This window comes from Rhinolophus ferrumequinum, chromosome 16 (genome assembly GCF_004115265.2).
Source record: "Rhinolophus ferrumequinum isolate MPI-CBG mRhiFer1 chromosome 16, mRhiFer1_v1.p, whole genome shotgun sequence".
In the NCBI taxonomy this organism is placed as follows: domain Eukaryota; kingdom Metazoa; phylum Chordata; class Mammalia; order Chiroptera; family Rhinolophidae; genus Rhinolophus; species Rhinolophus ferrumequinum.
This window is the reverse complement of record NC_046299.1, coordinates 64,224,314-64,247,428: the sequence shown is the minus strand read 5'-3', so window position 1 is coordinate 64,247,428 and position 23,115 is coordinate 64,224,314. Positions and strand designations below refer to the sequence as shown.

Here is a 23,115-nt window from a genome sequence, read left to right as displayed (position 1 = left end):
ACAATCTACAGAATGGGAAAAATTATTTGCAAATAATATATCTGACAAGGGTCTAGTATCTGGATTATATAAAGCATACTTTCAACCAAACAACAAAAGGAATGATCCAATTAAATAATGAGCAAAGAACTTGAACAGACATTTCTTCAAAGAAGACACACAAATGTCCATAAGCACATGAAAAGCTGCTTAACATCATTAGTCACTAGAGAAGTGCAAATAAAAACCACAATGATATTCCATTTTACACCTACTTAAATGGCTATAATTAAAAAAAAAGTACAAGTGTTGGCAATGATGTGGAGAAATTGGAATCCTCATACATTGCTAGGGACAATGTTAAAATGGTGCAGCTGCTGTGGAAAACAGTTTGGAAGTTCTTCAAAAAATTAAACATAGAATTACCATATGACCCAGAAATTCTACTCCTAGGTATACAGCCCCCCATCCAAATTGAAAACAGGACTCGATACTTTTACACCCATGTTCATAGCAGCAGTATTTACAATAACCAAAAGATGGAAACAAGTGAAGTGTTCATAAACAGATGAATGGATAAACAAAATGTGGTATATTCATATCAATAGAATATTGTTTGGCTGTATAAAAGAAGGAAATACCAACACATGCTACAACATGGATGAAACTTCAAAGTATTCTAGTGAAATAAGGCAGATACAAAAGGACAAATATTGTATGGTTTTACTTACATAAAGTATCTAGAATGGGAAAATTCATAGAGACAGGAATTACCTTAGAGGTTAGCAGGAGCTGGGGGAAGGGAAGAATAGGGTGTTAGTGCTTAGTGGATAGAATTTCTTTTTGGGGTTTAAAAAATTTTTGGAAATAGATAGTGGTGATATTTGCATAACATTTTGAATATCATTAATGGCACTTAATCGTACATTTAAAATAGTTAAACTGGCAAATTTTATGTTATATGTATTTTACCACAATAAAAAAATAGTACAAAAAGAAAAAGAAGTAGCTGAACTAAGACAGAAAATGTGAGAGTCATTTAGGAAGGAGAAGATGGTAACCACTAAGGCTGGGGTGAAGAAAAAAACATGTCTGCAAAAATTAAAAGCCTAGAGACAGAGGAAGTAAAATGGCTCAGAGAACACTTGAATGTAAGATTTTCCAGCAGTGTAAGATCCACCTTGTTTTTAAAGAAATGCTGTAACTGCTTAGTCTCATCATTTAGTGAACATAAACTAAAGGTGGGTTATGAGGTGAGGAGTCAGTTGGTGGGGCTCATCAGATGGGGAAGAAGCAAAAAGTCAGTTATTTAGTCAGTGTCCTTAGCCAAGATTACAAAACATTTTAAGCACCACCAGATAACAATGAGCTATTTATAACACAAATTTCTCAATCAACTTTTCTCTCAGAGAAAGCAATTTTCTCTGCTGACTGAAATCCTCCCCATTCTCCAAACTAGAACTTAAATGCCACCTCCTCTAGGAGGCCTTCCCTGATTGCTGATTTTGTACCCTCTGGCCTCGCACAGCATTTTGCCTGGAAAATTCTAGGTTTGGGTCATATACTGAAGTTCATGAAGTCTCATTCCTGGGCTCTCTTCTCATTCTGTATGTTCTCCCCAAGTCAATGAGCCCATACCTTTCTATCTCCAGCTCAGACTTTTTTCTGTGAACTCCAGAACTGCAGAACCGACTCAGTACTTCCACCCACATAGCTGAAAGCACATGAAGTTTAGTAATGTCCAAATGGAGCATGTTCGTCCAGTTGAACAGCTTTGGTGTTCTCAGTTTCAGTGTAGAGCACTTCCATCCACCAGCACTTGGCTCAAGCCAGAACTGACTGGATCTGGAGGACAGCCTCTTGATGGTTGCCTCCCATCTTCATCCTTTTAGGGAGTGCCATTACTTTTACTTTAATCCACCACCCCTTTATTCTGTCCTGGCCCAAGCTACTATCATCTCTCCCCTGGACCACCCAACAGCCTCCTGACTTGTCTCCATGCTTCCATTCTTGCTCCCCTCTAATCTTGCTCCCTTCTAAGCAGCCACAGTTTCATCTCCCTGCCTAAAACTTTTATATGGCCCTACAGGATTTGTCCCTGTCTACCTCTTCAACCTCATCTTCCCTTCAGTTCAACAGATACATCATTTGTTCATGCTTCCAGCCTTTGCAGATATTAGTCCCTCCATTCAGAATGCTCTTTCTTCTCTTGACCAGTTAGTTTCTTCTTACTCTTTAAAACTCAACTCAAATGTAATTCTAGCAAATAAACTTTTCCAGATCTTTGGCCTTCCCCCTTCAATTACGGCCAGTGTCAGGACCTACTATGATTACGTTCCTCTGTCTGAGGCTTAGCACTTCTGTAAATTAGTAGTCAACAATGAGAAGCTCACTTGAAGCGTATTTATCTTTGTTCACCAGTATGTCCCCAATGCCTGGAAGAGCATCTGACACACATTAGGTGCCCAGTAAAAGTTGTTGAATGAGTGAATGATCAAGGGATAGGCTCATTTTCGAGGTAGTCATATGACCTTGGAAAAGTCACTTACTATTCCTGATCCTCAGTTTCCCAGTGGGCCCACCGCACATGTTTGTTCCCATTCTTATATTGAAGCAGTGGAAGCCAGAGGAAGATGCTAAATCATCCTGGGGTGGTGAGGGCTCACGGAAGACTCTCCAGAGGAGGTGGCACTTGGTCTAGGTCTGAAGAAGTATGGAGATCTACAGCACAGCCTGCACAGATGCTCAGAGGCTAGGGTATACTTAGCGCACACAGCTAGGTGGCTCTCTATCGCTCGCTGCCCACCTTGCAGGCCCTCCAGGCGGAAGGTGCGGTGCTCCACGGACAGGCCGACTGCACTGTAAGGGCCATAGCGCAGGATGACCAATGCGTTCTTGGGCATGGCTGGGCCCATCTGCCAGGGCTACAGCGCAACACACACTGCTAGGCAACTGCTTTTCAGCCCCGTAAGAGTGGGCGTGGCCACGAGCGGGTGGGCGTGGCCAGAGTCGGGGAGGGTGGAGCTTGAAGACCCACAAGAGCCCGGCTTAGGGGGTGAGGAGATCAGGAATTTCCCTTCCTGGATACCTGCACCACCTAATGTGCACCCACCCCTGGGTGCAAAAAGGCGCAGTGCTGGTCGGAAAAAACTTGATTTCGCGACCCTCACAGCCAGGTAAACATGAGATTTCAACCTGATATGGCAAGTGTTGATAAATAACAATAGCCAACATTTACAGCCGGTTACAGAAAGTATGTGTCAGGCGACATGCTAAACACTTTCCATATGTCATCTCATTTAATCATTTTACCATCCCTATAAAGTAGGTTGTGTTATTTTGTATTTACAAAACTGAGGCCCAGAGGGTCCAAATAACCTTCCCAGGCAAGTCAGGATTGAAAACCCTTGTGAAGGGCATATGTATTGATTTCTTTTTATTTATCTTGCCTGAGATTTGTTGAGATTCTTGAAACTGTGAATTTAAGTCCATCTGTTTTGGAAAAATTGGAGCCATTGTCTCATCACATTGTTTCTGTTCCATTTTCTCACTTTTCAGGGACTCCAGGTAAATGTATGTTATACCTTGTCACTGTATTCTTTATGTCTCTTCTCTTCTGTGTTTTTCTTCCATGATTCTTTGGGGATTGTTTGTAGGTGAGTATTTATTCATTCATTTTTACCTGTAATCCAGTTTACTAATTGTCTCTGCAGCTGTGTCTTAACTGCTATTAAAGCCATCAATTAGGTTGTTTATGTCAATTATTTAAGTTTTCAATACTAGAATTTTAGCTTGGTGCCTTTTCAAATATGCTGTACCACTTTTTTATAATGATCTATTAGAATGATACTATTATTTTTATTCTTTAAGCTGTTGATGAGTAAATAAAAATAAGATATTTTCCAATATTAAATTAACTTGCATTCTTGGATAAACCTGGCTTGGTCATTGGTATATTATCTTTTTTATATACTGTTAGAATTTGCTTGCTAATATTTTGTTTAGGATCTCTGGATATACATGCATGAGTGAAATGGGCATGTAGCTTTTTCTTTATTGTATGTCCTACTCTGGTTTGTATATTAAAGTAGGTTCAGAGAATAAATAAGGGAGTATAGAAGAAGAAAGAATATCCCCTTATTTATCTTATATACAATTAAAATGATCACTTCTTTGAACGTTTTGTAGAACATGTCTGTAAAATTTTATGTTCCTCTTTCCCCTTCCCTGAGTGGGAAAATTTTAAACTACTGCTTCAGTTTATTTAAGATTTATAAGAAATTTTATTTCTTCTTTCATCAGTTTTAGTAAATTATATTTTTCTAAGAATTTTTCTATTTTTATCTAAATTTTCAAATTTATTGGCATACAATGTTTGATGTATTTTATTTTTTAATGTCTATTGTAGTTATATCAACTTTTTATTCATAATATTATTTATTTCCGACTTTCTCTTTTTTAAATTAGTTTTTCTGGAGACTTGTCTATTTTGTTAGTCTTTTAAAAAAGCCAACTTTTGCTTTGTTTAGGTTCTCTGTTATTTTTTTTCTCCTCCTTTATTGATAGCTGTTTTTAATCTTATTCCTTTGAGTTTACTGTTCCTTCTGCTTTCTTTGAGTCTACTGTTTGATTCTTTTTCTTTTCCTTTTTTTATTTTTCAAGTTATACTTAAGTCATCAATTTTCAGTCTTTCTTTTTTTCTAATGTAAGTGTTTTAAGCTGTAAATTTCCTCCAAAGCATAATTTTTGCTGTATCCCAGATGTTTTGATATGAGGTATCTTTATTATCATTCTGCTCTAAATTTTAAAATTTTCATTATTATTTCTTCTTTGAGCCATGAGTTTTAGAAAGACATCTTTCTCTGATTCTGAAATATTCTTAGCCATTTTCTCTTTGACTAATGCTTTCCCCCCATTTTCTCTAATCTCTTCTTCCTGAACTCCTACATGTATCTTCCCTGTATTTTCATTTCGTTTTAATGTTAAACATATCTATTTTATAGCTTTCCTCTGAGTCACCTATTCTTTCCAGGATTTCTGAGGTTAATTCTGTTTGTTTTCCCTCCTGTGCTGCTTTCCCTCCTGTGAGCCACGTCTCGCCACAACCCTGGAAGTGGGTAGTGCTGATATCAACATTCCTATTTTACAGACAAGGAAACTGAGGGTTAGAAAGGTGAAATGACATCCCCAAAGTCCATGGTCAGTTAGAGATAGAGCTGGTTTCATAGTCCAGGCATCCCACTGCCGAGCCGGGTGCTTTTCCTCCCCTCCATCCTTCCCTAATGTTTGTGCAGGCCTAAGTGGAGATTCCCAGCTCTACATCCAGCCTTCTGCTAACCTGGTCACAAACACCCTGTGAAGCCTCTCTGACCCTTGCCCCACCCCGTGGTGGTATGCCACACACTAAGAGAGACAAAGTTCCTTCCTTTCTTTTCTCTCTCAGTCTATGTATCTAAAAGCAGCCGCCACTACTGCTGACAGATCTCAAAGGCAAATGAATTGTTGACCCAGCTCACAGAATTTACACCAAAATTGTTGTAACATTTCCGGGGGAGAAACAATGACCAACATCATCTTTCTTTGCATTACTTTTTATTGAATGCAGACTTACAGTCTTTAAATAATTTGAATATAGTGTTTTCGATATCCAGTTTTTTAGTCATACATATATTTCTTTAAAGCACAAAACTATAACTTAGAATGGAAAGGCTATAAATACACATGTACATATTGCCATAAATCTAAAACTATTTTATAAAAATAGAACTCAAACAACTTTATGTATTTTGGCAACTTAGCAGTATTGTAAGGTGGCCACATACATTTTTATTATGCATCACTATCCCACAATGACTGTCTCCAGGTTTCATTTTCCATCTCTTTGAAGCACTGGGAAGTCTCCTTTACCAGGGTCCCCACAGAGATGTCCGTGGCCATGGCTCAGTGTTGCCTTTGCATAAAGACTCGGGGAAGCCACCTGTGCTTGGAGGGGGAAGACCAGCTTCCAGCCCTTCCTCAGAGAGAGGAGGTGTCCCTCCTGCCAAACAGCCCCCATCCACACTTCTCAAAGCCCTCACAGTGCATGGTTGATATCTGAATATACAGAGTCACTTTCCTTTCCCTGTGTTCAGAGAATGGCAGATGTGAGTTTGGTTCGTTCAAGTCAGTGTAAAACATCTGAAATAAAAATCACCCAAACAATGCCCACTGGGGTAACGCCATCCTGACAGTGGGCACCAGTGCCCACCTGCATGTGCAAAACCCTTTATACACATGCTCTCCAATGCTCACAGCCCTGCAAGTTTGGGACATTCTTGTCCCCACTTGATGATGGAGGGGATTGAGTCTCTGAGCACTTAAATCTCTTGGCCAAGGTCAGCAGGGCTGCCTGACCCAAACCAGAGCTCTCTGCCTGCCCAGAAATCCATAGAGGGAAACCAGAAGAGAACTCAGATCGTCACTGTGGTTATTGGGTGAGAACAGACAAGGGGCTTTGGGTCAGCTTACAGCAGTTGGATAGCAGCTCCCCAGACATTTGCAGGACTCTTGGGCTGCAGCTTTCCCAGGGGAGCAGGAGGGAGATGCCTGAGGGCAGGAGCAAGGACCTACAGACCAGTGACTTCGAAGGGCAGTGCCAGAATCTCCAGATCATCCAACAGAGGTCTGCAATCTAAAACCAGGACTGTTGGGGCTGCTTGTGTTTTCAGAGAGCTGAGCGAAGGTCAGAATGCCTGCCCCCATCTCAGCCCTGCATGCTTCAGCACAGGTCAAATGCGGACAGCATGCACAGTGGCCCAAAGAAGGGACATGTGCAGGGTCCCTGGGCCAGAGTGGAACGCTCAGAATGGTGCAGAGCACAGCAGGATGGGTGGGGTGGAGGTCGGGACAACTTTTTCAGGAAACTCCCCAGGGAGCACAGCGCCTCCTCTGGACAGAAGCAGACTGCCTCAGCTATTTGCAGCTTGGATTTTTCTGGTTGCTTTCCCACTCCTTTGTCCTTTTAGATTTCTCATAAAAATATGCCCCAATTGGAAGATCTCCTCCCCAATCACAGCTCTCAGGACAATCTCAACTCTCGCTCTGTGGACTGTCTGCCCCTCCGTCAGGGCCAGCGCTGGACTAGGCCATTCCCTCCTCCTGGCCCTGCTTTCTGCCAGCTGTGCTCTCAGCCCCTGAGGCCAGCGGAGAGCCCTGCCCAGGGCTCCTCCACATGGGTTTTAGTCCCGATCCCTGGACAACATCCTCCACGCAAAGGAGCCCAGCTCTCTAAGGGTGTCCTGCTTAAACCACTGAGATCATTTCCTGAACTTAATATCACAGCAGTTTTCTTAAGAGCCTCTCTTAAGAATGAATAAAACAAAACAAATCAACAATAACAACAACAACAACAACCACAGAAAGCCCCCAAACCAATCGTCTCTCATCTTCTCTACAAGGCAGATCACCTGTCTGGGCGTGTTTCCTGTGAAGAGGAGTGGGGAAGCAACCAGGAAAAACGCAAGTGGCAGGATCCTGGGATAGTAGACTGGCTCTCCCTCCATCCCTACCGCTTGCCGCAGGCTGTGCTGTTTACTCATCCTGGACTGTCCCTGAGGCTTCCAGCGAAGCAGAGAGCAGTGACTACTCCAGGGCAATGGCAGATGAGGGTTTTCCCTTCCGGAATAGCCAGACCAGATTTTCTGAACTCAGTGGAAGGCTGCCTCTGGGGCGCGAAAGGAGAAATGTGTTTGTGGGCCCAGGTCACTATATTTTAAATTAACTTGGTGTGTGTGTGTGTGTGTGTGTGTGTGTGTGTGTTTGTGCAGGGGAGGGGGTGCTTACAGGACTGTATGGTTCAGTGCAGGCCACTCTGAATGAGCAGTCTGCTTTGAATCTGAAAACAAAGCCCTCTACTCCTCCCAAAAAGAAAGAAAAGAGGTAAAGACTTGGAGTTAGCCTCTTTGCTCATGAGTCATTTAGGTACATTGTACTTAATAAGGTGACTCATTCTTTCATTGGGCAAACGTGACCTGGACGTGCTAGGTCCTGCTGGAGAAGCAAATACCAACATTAAGCTTCTGAGGCCATGGAGGGAAGTCAGTGTCGTTTCCCCACCTTTCCCAGGCCGCCTTCACGCCAGGCTGGTCTTACTTCCAGCGCACAGGCAGAGGACACCTCGATAACTAATGATGATTCCCATGCATAACGAGGGACGTTTTCCCCCTGACACTCAGCTTTGTGTAACACCTCAGTGTGGGCTATGAGTTGGGCCCTGAGGACAGGGTAGCTGCAGAAAGCTGGGTTGAGGGTTGGGAGCAGGGGGTGGGCAGGGTCTGGCTGCTGCAGAATGTTGGGTTTGGGGAGGTGACACCTAGCGGCAGGAGTCAAGGTTTGTGGCTCTGGCTGGGCCTTGTTGGTTTTTCTTTTGCCAACAGTGGCTTGCCTGTGGCCGACTGTGGCGGACAGCAGAGATCTCTCATTTCAATGAGGCTTTCTTCCACAGCTCTCGCAAACTTGGTAGAAGAGGTCTCTTTGCAGCTGTGGAAGCTGGAGATGCAGAAAAGGATGCCCTCCGGTTGGGGGTTATAGCAGGCACCATAGCCGTCGGGCACCACAGGCCCATAGCAGCAAAACATCTCCATGGTTGTGGGCACCTGGAGGAGAGGACAGGTCAGGAGCTGCTTATTCTGGAACGCAGCCCACGGGCCTGCTAGAATGAAGGGCACTCCAACAACCCGGGGCCTCAACGGAATATTTGCTTCTCTGACTTTTTCCCACTTGGGCGTTTGACTGAATTAACCAAATCAGCCAATTGCTTCAGCATGGAAGGCCACAGCCAGTCGTAAAAACAAACCCATCTAACTGCATGATAGCAGAAGAAGAGGAGCTGTACGCCACTCCCTGGTGTGAAATCTGCTCTACTTGTGGAATCAGAAACTCCCAGATTCACCTGCTGCTGGGTCTCTGCTGAATCTCTCCTTTACCTGGGGGCCTGTCTGAAGCACCGAGGCAATCAGGGTAATTTACTAAATGGCACCCTGGTGACATCCAGTGGTTCAATGGCTTCGCAGAGGGAGTAATTTATGAACTGGAGGAAATCTGGCCTGTCTCCTCTGTCTATTCTCCCCACATCCTTAATTACTGCCAGCATTGCCTGGCTGCTCTGATTTTCTCCCCACAGCCTGGCCATGCACAATTACCCAGCGTTGGGCCTTTCAAAGTTTGCCACAATTGGAGTTTTAGTTATGCACCTAATGTTTTGACTTTAAAGCTCTGAGATTTTGTAATCTGGATCACAAACCAAGAAAATGTGTTTCTGAAGGCATTCAAGCCATAAATTGTTCATTTCCAGTTGAAAAAACAAATAAAAAAAACAACCCCAAACCACCACACCCCAATTAATTTTATTAGTTGGTCTTTAGGGGAAAAGAGAACACTTTCTTGGGCAGGTGCGGGTGGGGTTTGTTTTAAACGCACAGGTTTCTGGCTCTGTGTACTCGGGCCTTCAGAAATGACACTGGCTGTTTTAATGGGGCAGAACAAACCATTAGTCTTGCTAATAGAGTCACCTCATTGTCAGATAAATTTGCCGTGCAACAGCCGAAGGCCATAAAGCCGTTCCAAAGCACTTTTTACCCAGGGATGGTTTCCTGAAGAATTTATGTTGTTCTGCCCTCGTTTATTCACGTCTGTGAGCTCACTGCCATAATGACAAAATCAAATTACTGAGTGAGCTTTTATCCTCAAACACAACTTTATCAGCTCCTTTTATTGCTACCTTTCACAGATGAGGTGGAGTTCTAGCACATTGACATGTGGGGTGGGGTGGGGGCGTGCGGTACTTTGTCTCCTAAGCTGCTGCCTTTCTCTGATGGATTTCGTTCTGTCTTTGTGACTGTGGTTCTCCAACAGAATGAGGCTGTGGTACTGGTTAGGAGATGCTAGGCTGGCAGTTGGTCGTGTAGCCCTTTACAATAATGGCTTGGACGGCTCAGTCCATGGCAGGCACGTGGCTGGGCTTTCTACCTTTGTCATTGCATCTATTTAGTTGAGCCAGGACTTCCCTCTAGGCCTGTCAGGCTTCAGAGCCTGTGGCCACCACAGTGCAACACTAACGCCTCTCATGTAGCACATTGAAAGGCAGTAAGCACAATGGTTATGGCACCAGACTGGGTGCTTTCCTCCTGTCCACCTCTACTAAGGTGGTGTCTGTGATTACTCTTATTTAGAAGATGGGGAAACCAGAGCTCTGACCATTTAGGTCATTTTACTGAGGTCACTCAGCTTGTGAGAAGCAGATACGGGACTTGCCTGACTCCAACCAGTGGGCTGTATTCACTGAGCTCTTTAGAAAGCCCACTGGTTATACTCAGTGGCCTTCTGGGTGACGGCAGCAATAGGGCTGTACCTGGCTGGTGGAGAGGACAAATCGGTTGCTCATCAAGTACGTTTCATCCGTGAACATCTCAGGCAGCTCCTTGCACATGTCCCGGGCCAGCTCCCGCAGCCCCAGCAGGTGGTTGTCGATAGCCATCCCTGTTATGGCCTGGGCAACAAGGGACAACGCACGGGGAATGAGACGCGAGCTCCCACATGCCTCCTGCCCTCCTCTCTCGTCCACAATGCTAATGGCGACTCCACAGCCCACAGTGGCCCAGTGCTTGCTGTACACAGTGTGCGTGGGTGGCTGTCCAGGACTCACCACTTTACCACACAGCCACTGCTCCTGGGGCCCTTGTGCATTTCTCTGTGCACAGGATGAGTCCAGATCAGGTTGCATTCTAACGTGAAGAAGCCTGCATTAAAGGGCGGTGAGTCTGAATCCCCTTCCATGGTCACTGATGGTGTGCTCCGTGATAGCCACTCAGTGCTCTAAGTGGCAGGACCTTCTCATGTAGGGGACGATCTAGGGAGAAGGACAGGTGCTGGTCCAGGGACTGCTGAGCCCCATTCAAGCATGACGAGGGGCTCCCCGGCATCACTGGGCAGACTCTCACCACAACCAACACTTTATCCTCCAGCAGGAGCCCGAGGGATGAGGAGAGAGGGCATTAGATCTGTTCCTGGATCTTGGCTGCTATTTCATGGGCCCAGAATCAATTCAACTCAACTGGATTCATAATCTAAGAAATCATCTTGAGACAGAAACTAGGCATCTTAGCAGAGGCTCAGCTGACATTTTCAAGGGGAGAGCTTGTTGAGTGAAGAAAGGTTTTTTCTATTTATCACAAGGTAGTTGAGCTCTGATCAAAGGCTAAGATAATAGTGGTGGGGGTTCCAGAATCTCCATGTAGGAGGCACTCAGGGTGGTGGTGTGGCTGGGGGCAGGGCAGTGGGCCGAGGCCCTCATGCTACATCTTTCCCACTTGAGGCTGCATGTGTAGCATGCACACTGGTTTTGCTTGGATTACATGTTTATTTGGGGCAATTTTGGGAGATGATGGAGACATGGGGGCCACCCCTGACCTACAGTGATAAGTTCTGGGTCAATATTAAGGTGATTGTGAGTAACTGGGGGCTTCACAGTTACTTAAGATGGCCATTTGGCTGTTAAAGCCCCACCTAAGAGGAAACCTCCCACTGCAGTGAACTTCTTTCAGGTTTACAAGGCACGTTTGGGATTTGACAGCTGTTCCCTTTCAGTTGGGAACGAATACATAAAGATGACACAGAGGCCCCAGTCTCTCCAAATGCATCTAATTATAGGCTGAAAAGGCACATTATACAACCACAGCTCACTTTAGATGTGCCCCGTTAGGACAGGAGAAGAACTATGAGCCCAGCTATGAAGTAGAGCACACTTCTGATTTCTCTGGTCACCTCTGTTTAATCGATGATTTGTGTAGATCTATAGAAGCAGCTGCTCTGTGCAACAGCCAACCCACCCCTGAGTGGGTTTTCACTGTCTCTGAACCCTCTGTAGCAACTGGAGTTGCTTTAAAAGATTGTTTGGATTACAGCCATAAATTAGTAATGATGAGTAAAACAACTCATCATTCACTCTTTCATTCATTCAGAGAGTCTTAATTGAGTGCCTACTATGTGCCTGCTGCTGTTGTGGCTGGAGTGACAACAGAGAATGAAGCAGTGCTAGACTCAGCCCTCAAGGAGCCTTGTGTGTAGTGGGAGGCAGATAGTAACCAACCATTCAAATAAACTTGTGATCATCAACCGAGATAAGTGCTATGAAGGAAACCATAAGGTGCTGTGAGAATATGTGAAGGGAGTCTGGACCACATTTGCCCCTTCACTGGAATCTCCTTTCCCTACCACCACTGCCAAATATGCTTGCCACATATGTGGAGGGTTCTTGCCTCTTTCCCCTGCCCCTTACCCTGCACGGCCAACCAGGCACCAGATTTACCTACAAAGCATCTTCATAGCTCACCTCTCACCATCCCCTATCTCTCTTATTTATTTAGTTGTTCCCATCAACTTAAACTAGTTAACACAAAATAACTCTATGACAATTCTTTGGACGATAGTTTTGAATTTTTTTCCTAAAAATTTAACTTATTACCAAAGTTATATATTTATATAGTTTAAAAATCCCAATAAGCCAAAGGCTTATGTCACCTTGCCAGAGCTGATTTACACTGCACAGAGGCCATACTCAGAACGTTGTCGGCATTTACTTTCTTAGTTCTAATAACGTGCTTCGACGGCCATTACTGCATTTTCCAGTTTTACCTGTAATCTTATTATAGAGGATGGACTTTGGCTCTTTTATACCCCCGCTCTCCAGATACATACATCCACTCTCCCATCCTCCCAATAGAATTACATTTTAGCTCTTTGTTGTTTGATTCAGTGTTCACATGATTATAATTGTGCAAGTATTCTCAGCTGTGTATTACGACTAGATTTCCTTTCTTATTCAATTTTTTTGTTTTCCCTAGAATTGACTATTTTAAATGATTAAATTGTGATTTTTTTCCCCACTTGCTGAGTTTTCTATGTACCTATAACTAATGAATTCCGAAACTCTCAGCCAGACGTGTAAAACTTCCCTCAATACATTCAAATACATCTGATAATTTATCTGTTTCATTCCGCCTCTCACTTCTTGCTTCTCTGTGTACTGATTGCTCCTTAGGTTTGCTGAACACCTGTCAACTTGGGATCACCCTCTACTATCATCCTCTTTCTCTGCCTCTTTTCTTATTTAATCTTCTGATTTTTGGATCCTATGACTTCTTTAGTTTGTTTGTTTGATTCTCTTACTTTAGTGGTCCACATCCTAACTTTACATGAAACAGAGCATAATAAGTAAACATTTTGAGACCTTATCTGTCTGAAAATGTCTTTATTCTATTTTCAAACTTGATGATAGTTTAGCTGGGCATGGCATATGCATTAAAAATCATTTCCCTCAGAATTTAAAAGCATTGCTCCACCATCTTCTACCTTCTACTGATTGTGTTGAGAAGTCCAGTTACACTTCTACCATATTTCCCCTCAGAGTTATTTTTATTTCTTGGGAAAAAAAACTTTTAGAGTTTTGTTTTCTTATTTATGGATGCAATATCATCCCTTATCTTTCAGAATATCTCCATTATAGTTTTAAAAAAGTCCTCTTTCCTGCATTGTTTTCATTCTCTTTAAGTTTCTTTCAAATTATTTTTAAAATTAAACAAAAACTGTTTGCACTGGCTTTAGTTTTTTATGTTAACAGCTCTCCTCAATGTCTATGGCTACCTGTTTATATTTAAGAATAAAGCACTGAAAAGATGATTAGAAGATATGTGTTTGAGAATGTGCTTGTCAACGGGTAGACTTCACCGTGAGGTGAAAGAGCCCAGCCAGCTCACCTTACAGTGAGGTCTACCAGTTGACAAGCACATTCTCAAACACATATCTTCTAATCATCTTTTCAGTGCTTTATTCTTAAATATAAGGATAGTTTAGCTGGGCATGGCATATGCATTAAAAATCATTTTCCCTCAGGATTGTGACCCTAACTATCAGTATCTGTGACTCTGTTCTCCTGTCCTGGTCAGTTACACCATATAGAAATCCTCTAATCTCCTTCTTGGGGAGAGGTGGTAATAAAGGTGGTTCCCAGTGCACCTGGAGCTGAGTGGCTGGAGGGTTTACTATTGAGTAAGCAGATTTTCATTAATCCTCTTATTTTTAGGACAGTATCCCCTCTCTCAGCTGTACCTGGTGTCCCCAAGTCTAGTGTCCTTCTTCTTCAACCTCTCCAGGAGATAAGCTTCTAGTCCACCATTGGGGAAAGGGAAGATAGTAGCCTGGCTACATGGGAGTAGTGAAGAACTTGGAGTCTGACTCTTTCTTCTATAGATCATCAACCAATTCTCTTCTTTTCAGCCCCACGTCACCTCTAGTTTTGGTGGGTGCCCCCAACGCCTGAATCATTCTGAGGTTCTGCAGTGTAGTTCATTGGGCTTCTGGGCCTCCCTCACTGCTTTGAGTGGGTTTCAGCTTTCTCTGGTCTGCTAAACTAGCTGCCATCTATCTGTTCTATTTTTCAGCTCTAAAACTTTGCTGTCCCTTCCTTTCCCCTTCTCTCTACTCTAGTGTGTTTGTGGCTTAAAAATCTCTTTGTCAGTATTTTTGAGGATTTCGGGCGGTGGGGGGGAGGTGACAGTAAACGCTTGTGTTCAGTCCACCATGTTTAATCAGAAGTTTGTGCTTCCTCTCCCACCCCCTGCCTCTGCTCTACTTCAGACTTTACATCAGCTCTCCCTAAATATATATAGGTTCCCAGTTAGTGTTGCTGAGTCTTGGCAGACCACGCATGCTCCAACCAGTCCTTCTGCCTGGTCACTAAAGCAGCTTAGTGACGGGGACATCCAGCATTATGAGCTCACCTGCTCCTCTGTTCTCTGCACACACTGAACTACTTGATTTCCCTCCAATGTATCTTATTCTCTCAAGACTTTATCTTTACACATGCTGTTCCCTTCTGGGGCCTTCCTTCCCTTCTATGTCTGTTACATGCACCTCTTCATCCTTCAACTCTCATATAAGCACTTCCTCCGGGAAGTCTTCTTGGCTTTCCCAAGTAGAGGAATGAGCTAGCTCCTCCATGCTCTCTACTACTTCCTCAGGGCTCTTTTCACATGGATTGGATTTATCATTAAGGGCCTCTCCTCCCAACTACACAGTAAACTTTCTTATGATAAGCTTATGGACTTCATCTTTTATTTCCTAGCACCAAGCACTTTATCTGGCATAAAGCAGAAAACCAAAAAATACCCATTGAATACATGAGAGTGAGCTTGATTTCCCCCAAACAGAACAAACACTTCACTCTTCAGGTGAATTAGGGACCTATATTAGAGAATATACTGAATTAAAGGAAAGTCTACATTGGCTAGTTCTAAAACCCAGATATGCATTGTATTTGTTTTCAAATATATAGAGTGAAATCTAGTCAACCCTTTTCTGTAGATTATGTGATCCTTCAAAGACTGTATCAGAATGATTTGCAATGATTATATTGCTTGCCAGACCCAGTAGTAGCTTATTCTCTGTTGTTTGTATGCTGGTTTTGCAGTACTAGAAAATAAGTTATTTCCCTAAACTGGGGAAACATTTCTCTTACAATTTTGATGTCACTATTAATTTTCAGAAAAGACTCTTATTCAAAGTTAGTATAAATAAAAACATGGGAATAAGAAGGTAAAAAAAGCACTAGGTGGGAAAAAATACCACCTCACCTGCGATTGTGCAAAGTGTACAAACCACCAGTTTGCCAGGTCTGGGCACCACCCCTCACATTTGACTTCTCTTGTTTGTATAAATTATAAATTGCTATGTGTGCTTTTATTATTATTGGTGTTTCAAAGACCATTCATTGCATTCTCGTAAAATCCATGTAGAAAGCAGGAGTGGTGTGTTATCTAGGTTCTGAAAATAAGAACGAAGCTCTGAGAGGCAAGGTGACCTGGCCAAGTCACTGGGCACTTGGTGGCCCAGCTCTCACCCAACCCGCGCTGCAACCCTGCTCTTGCAGGCCCAGCTCTGGCATAGCCCACAGTCGTGAGCCCAAGCAAGGCCACACCTCGTCACTCACCTTGACTGTGTACTCGGTTTGGGCTCGGATGGCATCCTTCAGGAGCAGAAGCTTCTCCAAATCCTGTAAACAGATGAGAGATACAGCACCTGGGGCATCGGGAGGCTGCTCAGTGACAAACAGGCCAAAGGAGCTGGTTGTCACGGAGCTAAGCAGATGGGCAGCGTCCTTGAGACTCCTCAGATGGAGCAGGGCTTACTGGCATGGCAGCCTTGTGGTCAGTGATGGCTTTCACAAAGCTCAGTGCCTCTGGAGTGGCCGATCGAATGTTGTCCACCCGTCCCTCCTGGAATCGGCGAATGGACGCACTCTCATAGGTGGGCACGAGTCTCTTGTGGAGCCTGCACGAGATGAAGGATGAATGGCAAATGGTGAGTGTTCTCAGGGCCTCAGCAATGCTGAGAGAAAAATAGCCCCAGCAGGCTTTATTTTCACACTCCTGACTTTACTTGGCATAGTATTTCATTTTAATGTTAATAGAATTCTAGAGATGGTTTCCCAAAGATGAATGTCTGGGCGTCTCTAATGTGAAGAGCTCTGTACACTTCCATATGCTTGTGATACTACATCGATATATAAAATAAAGAAGTAACTGGTAGCTTTAAAAAAAAAATCCCAATCTGATGGGAAACCTAGAATTTTCTGCGAGACCCAATGAGTGTTTGATTAATAGTGCAGAATGGATTAACTGTGTCATTAATCATTCACACCTGTGAGAGAATCCTTTTTTATTTTAAATAATTCAAGCATTACCTACGGATGGAGGCAGGGAGCGGCCTCAGTGGCCATGGGCATCCAGGGCAGCTGGGCTACCAACACACGTGTGGGCACTGTGACGGCGCCGCTCCTGCCTGACGTCTGTGACAGGAGCAGCAGTGGCCACACTGCCCACCAGCCAAGGAAAGTCTCTTCCTTAGGAATGTGAACCCAGTAAGCACCCCTAAGCTTGCGTACCTGGTTGGCACACACCTTTCTCTACCAGGCAGTAAAGTCCTTGATGTTGGGGTTGGGGGAAGGGAATGTGACAGAAGTCAGTGAAGAGCAGTGACAGCCGAAAGTCACAGAGCAAGTCTCGGCCCTATGTCTCAGCCTCCTTGGGGCACGTCTCTCCCGCACTGCACCGGGTGAGCTCCAGGACGGGGAGGGCTGAGTCTGATTTGGCACAGCGCTTGGCTCTGTATTGCTGGGTGAGCAACGGAATAAACTGCCTGTACATTTAAGTCCCATTTCCCCAAGACACTGGCAAGGAGCTCATTTCCTGTATTTCTGTGGCCCCTGGAGGCAAACGCTATGCCAAGCACAAAAGTAGAGGCACTCACTGGCTGGTTACTGATCAACCCTAACTTAGGCAGCTTCTAGGTTTACTGAATCTAGGAGCAGATTGGGGAAAAAAAAAGAGTTACGGCTTCAACCCTGAAGCATGTTCTCCATGGGAAGCCGGTCATATTTTAGCTATCCGGTGATCTCAGGAGGCCCTGGCCACGTCCATTCTTGGCCATGACGGGTGACAGCAAAGATCACTTGAGGAGGCAGTGTTCTATGTAGGTTCTGTCAGCTCCCCTTGGCTTTGGATCTGAAACTCTGAAGTGCTCACTGAGCCACTCATGGCTCTGCAGGGTCCTGCCCTCATGGCCCATTTCAGCCATTTGCGATCCGAGTCTCAGAACTGCTGACTGCAGTTCCAGATGCCAGGTCCTGCCATAGCTCAATGCCGGTGAGGTCTCTGTGTCCCGGTGCTGAGAGCAGCACCGTCCTCATGTGGGGTGATGTCAGCCTTTCCCAAGGAGTCCTCCCAGGACAGATGCTCCGAGTGACTGCTCCCTCCCCTGTGAATTATAGCCCCGCATGGGGCACTGGGATGTGGACGCTATGTCCACACAGATGCTGTCCACTCATGAGTGACACCTCCTTGCCCCGACTTTATCACAAGATCACGTCTTGTTCCCTTGGATGTTGCAAACGGAAAACAGGTCTGGTGGGGCGAGTGCTAGTTACTAGCTGTGATAGTTTCTGAGCTTTTGCTTCTGGAACGCTGTCGCCAACTGGAGCCAGGCCTATCTTGAGGAAGACGTATTTTGCATAGTAGTTTTAATCTTCTATAAAAGGTGAGGTGGGAACCCTACTCTGCCTTCAGTCCTTATTCCCTACTGTCATCCCTCCCCAACACAGAGCTACCACTCTAGAGCTTTTTCTAAACCTAAACAGACCTGACCATGCCAGCCCCAGCTAACACTACTGCCAGTACCTGATACCTACTCTGTGCCAGGCGTGCGAGATAACCAAGGTCATGCTTGGGGGAGACAGTCTAGAAAACAAAGTCAAGAAACCAACGAACACAGTAGTTCACATGAACGACAAGTGCCATGAAAGAAAAAGAGAACAAAATTGGCATCATAGAGAAAGGGGTCTGAGCTGGCTGCTTTAGATAAGAGGTCTGGAAAAGCCTCTGAGGGATGAACCTGAGTGGTGGGAAGGAGCTGGCAAGTGAAGAGTGATGGTGACAGGTGGGCAAGCACAGCTAGGGCAACGGTTTTAGAGGCACAAGAGAGCTTAGGGGAGGGACCCAGGTGAGGCCAGCTCATGGGGAGCCCTTCGAAGCCTGGCAGGAAGCCATTGGGAGGGTTCAAGATGGCAAATGATAGAATCTGATTTGCATATTTCCAAGTTCACAGTTTATGAAGACAAGATATAGCAAGCAAGATTGGGGAGCATGCTGTGGTTGACCAAGCATGAGACGGCATGGGCTTGGGAGGCATCGATGGCAGTGGAGACGGACAGAGCATGGGTTTGAGAGACATTGGAGGAGAACTAACGTGATGGGGGATGAGAGACAGGGACCAATCAAGGATGAGTCCAAAATCTTTGACTTGATCTCCTGGGGGGGGGCGGTGCTAGCTCCATTCCCTTAGCAAGACCAGAAAGATGGGAGACACGTCACAGCTACCGGGGCCCAGGTAGGCTGGGGGAGATCAGGAGGAGGAGCGTCTTCTCAATCCGAGTCCCCATCACCTGCCGTGCCCTGGTTAGCTCTGCTCCTGCCCTTTAAGCTTGTGTCCCTGGGCCATCAGGCAATTCACTGACTGCAACATCCTTCCTTTTCTTTTCTGAGGTTGGAGTCACACCTTGAAACCCAGTTAGGTGGCACCTCCTTCCACGCATCCTGTCCTGGTCATCCTCCCGTCCTCTGGACCCACAGAAAGTCGTCCTCCCTTCAGGGTACTTTTAGACTCTAGAATCTAGAGCAGCTTGTCAGCTCATCTGGGCAGGCTTTGCTCACCTGTAGAAGGCCAGTTGGAGGGCCACCTGAATAAAGGCATCAGGGCTGCATTTCTGCTTCTTGATGAATGTTTTCCCGTAGTTGTCAAACTTATAAACAGTAAAGTCAAGATTCTTTACTATGCTGTGGAAGAAAAAGAAAAGAAGCTTTTATTGCATGCAAATTAGAAAGCACACACAGAGTCTAACCAAGTTTCTTGAGCTTGGTCTATGTCCTAGCACTCTGGACGTCCAGGACACAGTCCCTGCCCTCAGGAATGGATTGGGGGTCAGAGACAGTCCTTGACACATGGAAGTGACAGAGGGCATTGCGGACCAAGGTTACTCTGAGCTTCAGGTGAGGCTTGGCTGGGCAGGATGTTGGCCCTGCTCGGGGCTGGAGGGAGGTGGGAAGGACACAGAGGGGTGGGGCAGGAGAGTCATTTTCTTGGGCAGGGAGAACACTGCCCACAGAAGCAGGCCTAAGAGAGGCCATTCATTTGACCTGTTTGGGAAGGTATGTCCAGCATCCCTGTGGATTCTTTGGCATCCTGGCCATCCTACCAGATCCGCAAACCCGCTTCGTGCAGGGAGAAGCCTATTTCTCAGATGGCTGCAAGCAGCATCTCCTCACCGAGACTCATCCTTGTTATGCTTTGGGAAGAAAGGCCTGGAGCCTGGTCACTGGTCCTGGTCCACACAGCAAAGGCTGCTAGTCTGGTCTTTGCTGGTGACTAAAAATCCATTTGACCCAGAAACTGCTGCTGCGGCTTCCATGACATGCTCAGGTCCTTGCTGCCCATGACTCATTGTCGGAGTAGCGGGATTCCCCGAGTCTCCACTGAGACCCTTGAGCACCGGTCTCATCCTTCCCACCCCCCCGTAATGACCAGTCTCTTCTTTCATACTGAGTTTGGGGTCTGGGCTGACTGCCTGCTGAAGCAATGCCCGGCAAGGACATGTGTGAGCGCAGAACCCTGGTCGGGCAACCCTGGCCCCACTCACACGCTCCCTCCCTCAGGACTCCATGCCCCCTGCCTGCCCCTCCTTCAATTATTCCTCAGCCTCTCTTGAGCTCAGCTCTCAGAGGGCCATGCCAGGTTCTGGGGACTCAGAGAGCCACTTCCCATAGGAACTCGCCCCTCAGTTTGGCCTGTTGACCCACTGTCCCCAGATAGGCTGAGCTCGTCATCACAGCCCCCTGGAAACTTTTTGCCCAAGCTCTGCCCACTCAGACCCCACCGCTTTCCATGGGCATCTCAGGACCCTCCTGCTTCCCCATTTACAGGCCTCTCTTGGTTTTCTCCATCTTCCAGATAGAGGAGCAGGGTGCCTCGGGATCAAGTGGGGACTGCTTGAACCCCTAAAAGTGAGCAGCCTCCTTCTTCCTTGCAGGGATCACCAGCCCACCAGCTCACTCCCCTAGTGGCCTGCTTATCGCAAGAACAGCTGCTTAAGGTTGAGATACCAGGACCACTTTATATAATAGATGAACAGCTATGGCCTCTCCCACTCCTCCAAGAAAGCTAGTCAACCTTCACAGCAGTTTGCAATGGACTAGTCATCCCCACCTGTTGGTCCCTGAGCCCAGCCACATGGTGTCCAGCTCACCTACCCTATTCCCACAGTCTCCTCCCTGGGTCCCCAAAACCCCTGCACAAAATCCTCCAGGGTTCCTTGTGGCTTTCGGGTCCTGTGACATAAGGAGCACGAAGCTCTTCACAACATGGCCCCAACTTCCCTTTAGTTCCCCAGTGCTGGCCTTCCTCTCACCTGCTGGTCTCCAGAGCAGCCTGAGTCTTTTATAAACCTGCCCCTTCCCCAGCTGCCTGCAACAGAAGCTCCTCTCCACCCTTCAAGGCCTGTCTTTGCAAAGCCCTCCCTCAGTGTCCTGGCAGAATTCAGCTCCCATGTCCTCTGTGAGCTCAGGTCTGTAGGCCTCTCTCTGGTTTGGGCACCTATTGCATCACACGTCTTTGCTCTGGGGGGGGGGTTCACTTCTGCCACCAACAGATAGAAGGCAAGCCCCATGGCACATTCATTTCTGTGTCCTCAGAGCCTGGCACACACTACAGCTCTGTGCACGTGGGATAAATGAACGAATGAATGAATGAACGCATGCTCACTTACTGAATGAGGGAGTGAATAACCAAGGTCCGGATTCAGTTGTCAGCCCATGGCTCCCTCCACACCTTGCCATTGCCAGCGCTGCTCCCCCAAGAGGGGCGCACACCTGACCCTGTCCCTTCCTCCCTGGATCCCATTAGGGACAAAATTGCCCTTGGGAAGAAAGGCCACCTTGTCAAGTTGCAGTGAAAATTCAAGCAAATTGACATAGCTTGGATTCAAATGACCTATTCAAACCAGTTGTTTATTACTCTCCTGAAAGCAGGGGGTGATTTCCCCACCTTGACTCTGCCCAGTCAGGTGAAACCCATGAAGAAAATAGCTCCACGTTTGCATTTTATGGAAATGATGGATCTGTCAGCAAGTTTATTGCCCTGAGAGTTATAACCCCCTTTAGTTTGACTACATTTCCTTGGAGGGAGAGGGGGTGGAGAAGCTGGAGTCTCTGGAACCTTCCTGGGTGCCTCAGTAGCTGGGGTGGGAAGGGGACCACGAGGTAACCCCCAGAGCATCACCCCCAAGGAGACTTGGGCTTCTCCTTACCATTGTAGTTTTTCTGCCGAGCAGGCTAAGAGGCCTTGAATTTCCGGGGAGCATTTCCACCTCAGCCTCCTGGGAGCCGGCAGCTCGCTGACAGAGTCAGCTCGGACCAGCTTCTTGCTGCTCCTCATCCTGCAGGCACAAAGAGGCAACCCTGCGAGCCAGAGGGCTGGGCAGCATGCTTCTCTGCTCCGCAGGCATCTCAGTGTTGGAGATTCAGTGGGTGTGTGCTGCCCCCCACACTGACCCATTGCACAGAGGAATAGACTGAGGCTCCGAGAGGCCACCCAAATTAGCAAGTGGCAGAGCCAGGATTACATCCTGTTCCACCTGACTCTAATGCCCATTATTTCTTTTCACATTTTTCTGTTCGACAATGTTACACCACTAACACAAAACATTTGGAGAGAAATTGAAGCAAATTGTGTTATTCTGTCTACAAGGGTTGGTATGGGTTTTCAGGGATCCTAAAGAGGTCCTAAATCATGGAAGAAATTTAGAACTTAGAATCAGGGAGAAGATTCTAGAAGAAGAAAATGAGCGAAATTGTAAATGGAGGAAGGAACCCAGTGTGTTTAAAGAACAGAGAAGCCCTCAGTCTGGCCAGCAAGGAAGCTAGAGAGAGTGAGAGACCCAGCCCAAGGGGACGGAAGGACGTGCAGCTCAAAGACCTTCCCTCTGTGGGTCATCAGCTGGCCCAGGTTGGACTCTGGATAAACAATAAGGATTGATCTGAGCGACCCTGGACCAAAGTAAATATTCCTTTTTAGCTGAAAATTCTTTGCCAAGCCTTTCCCTAACTTCCCGAAATGTGTTGCCTGGTCAGCCCCTTCTGTCCATGGCCGATAGATAAAGCGTACGGTGTCTCATTCAAGCTGGTTTGCAAATTCATCTTTTGCTATGACACTTTCCAGAGTAATGCAGCCCTCCCCGCGGACACCCCAATTCTTTGTAGCCTAGCTTGGTGGCTGCTGGGCAATCTGGCTTGGCCTCCATGGTTGATCTGGAGGATTTGTGCCCTCTAGACTCACATGAGCTTGAGCAGATGCTCCGTGCACTGCACCAGGACGATGCCATCGAACGGGGAGTGTTCACACACCACGCCACAGGTGCCGTCCCGGCCCACCACAAACTGCAATAAGGAGGAGAGATGAGCAGGCCTCTGGGAGAGTCAACATTTCAAACCAGCCCCA

At 46.1% G+C, this 23,115-nt stretch overlaps 2 protein-coding genes across 2 annotated transcripts in view; both read right to left on the bottom strand.

Annotated features, from left to right (window-relative positions):
- C16H10orf53 (chromosome 16 C10orf53 homolog) overlaps positions 1–2,882 on the bottom strand; it is a 32,407-nt gene extending 29,525 nt beyond the window's left edge. The window contains exon 1 of the mRNA XM_033129841.1: positions 2,786–2,882. Coding sequence (XP_032985732.1) covers positions 2,786–2,882 — 97 coding nt within the window. The remainder of the gene's footprint in view (positions 1–2,785) is intronic.
- Positions 2,883–5,773: 2,891 nt separating this feature from the next.
- The window catches only part of CHAT (choline O-acetyltransferase), a 55,817-nt gene continuing 38,475 nt past the window's right edge, over positions 5,774–23,115 (bottom strand). Inside the window, exons 9-15 of the mRNA XM_033129748.1 lie at positions 22,954–23,054; positions 21,926–22,054; positions 19,278–19,400; positions 16,200–16,341; positions 16,001–16,063; positions 10,367–10,504; positions 5,774–8,612 (exon numbers count right to left, since the gene is read on the bottom strand). Of these exons, the coding sequence (XP_032985639.1) occupies positions 8,343–8,612; positions 10,367–10,504; positions 16,001–16,063; positions 16,200–16,341; positions 19,278–19,400; positions 21,926–22,054; positions 22,954–23,054 (966 nt within the window). The 3' untranslated portion in view covers positions 5,774–8,342. The remainder of the gene's footprint in view (positions 8,613–10,366; positions 10,505–16,000; positions 16,064–16,199; positions 16,342–19,277; positions 19,401–21,925; positions 22,055–22,953; positions 23,055–23,115) is intronic.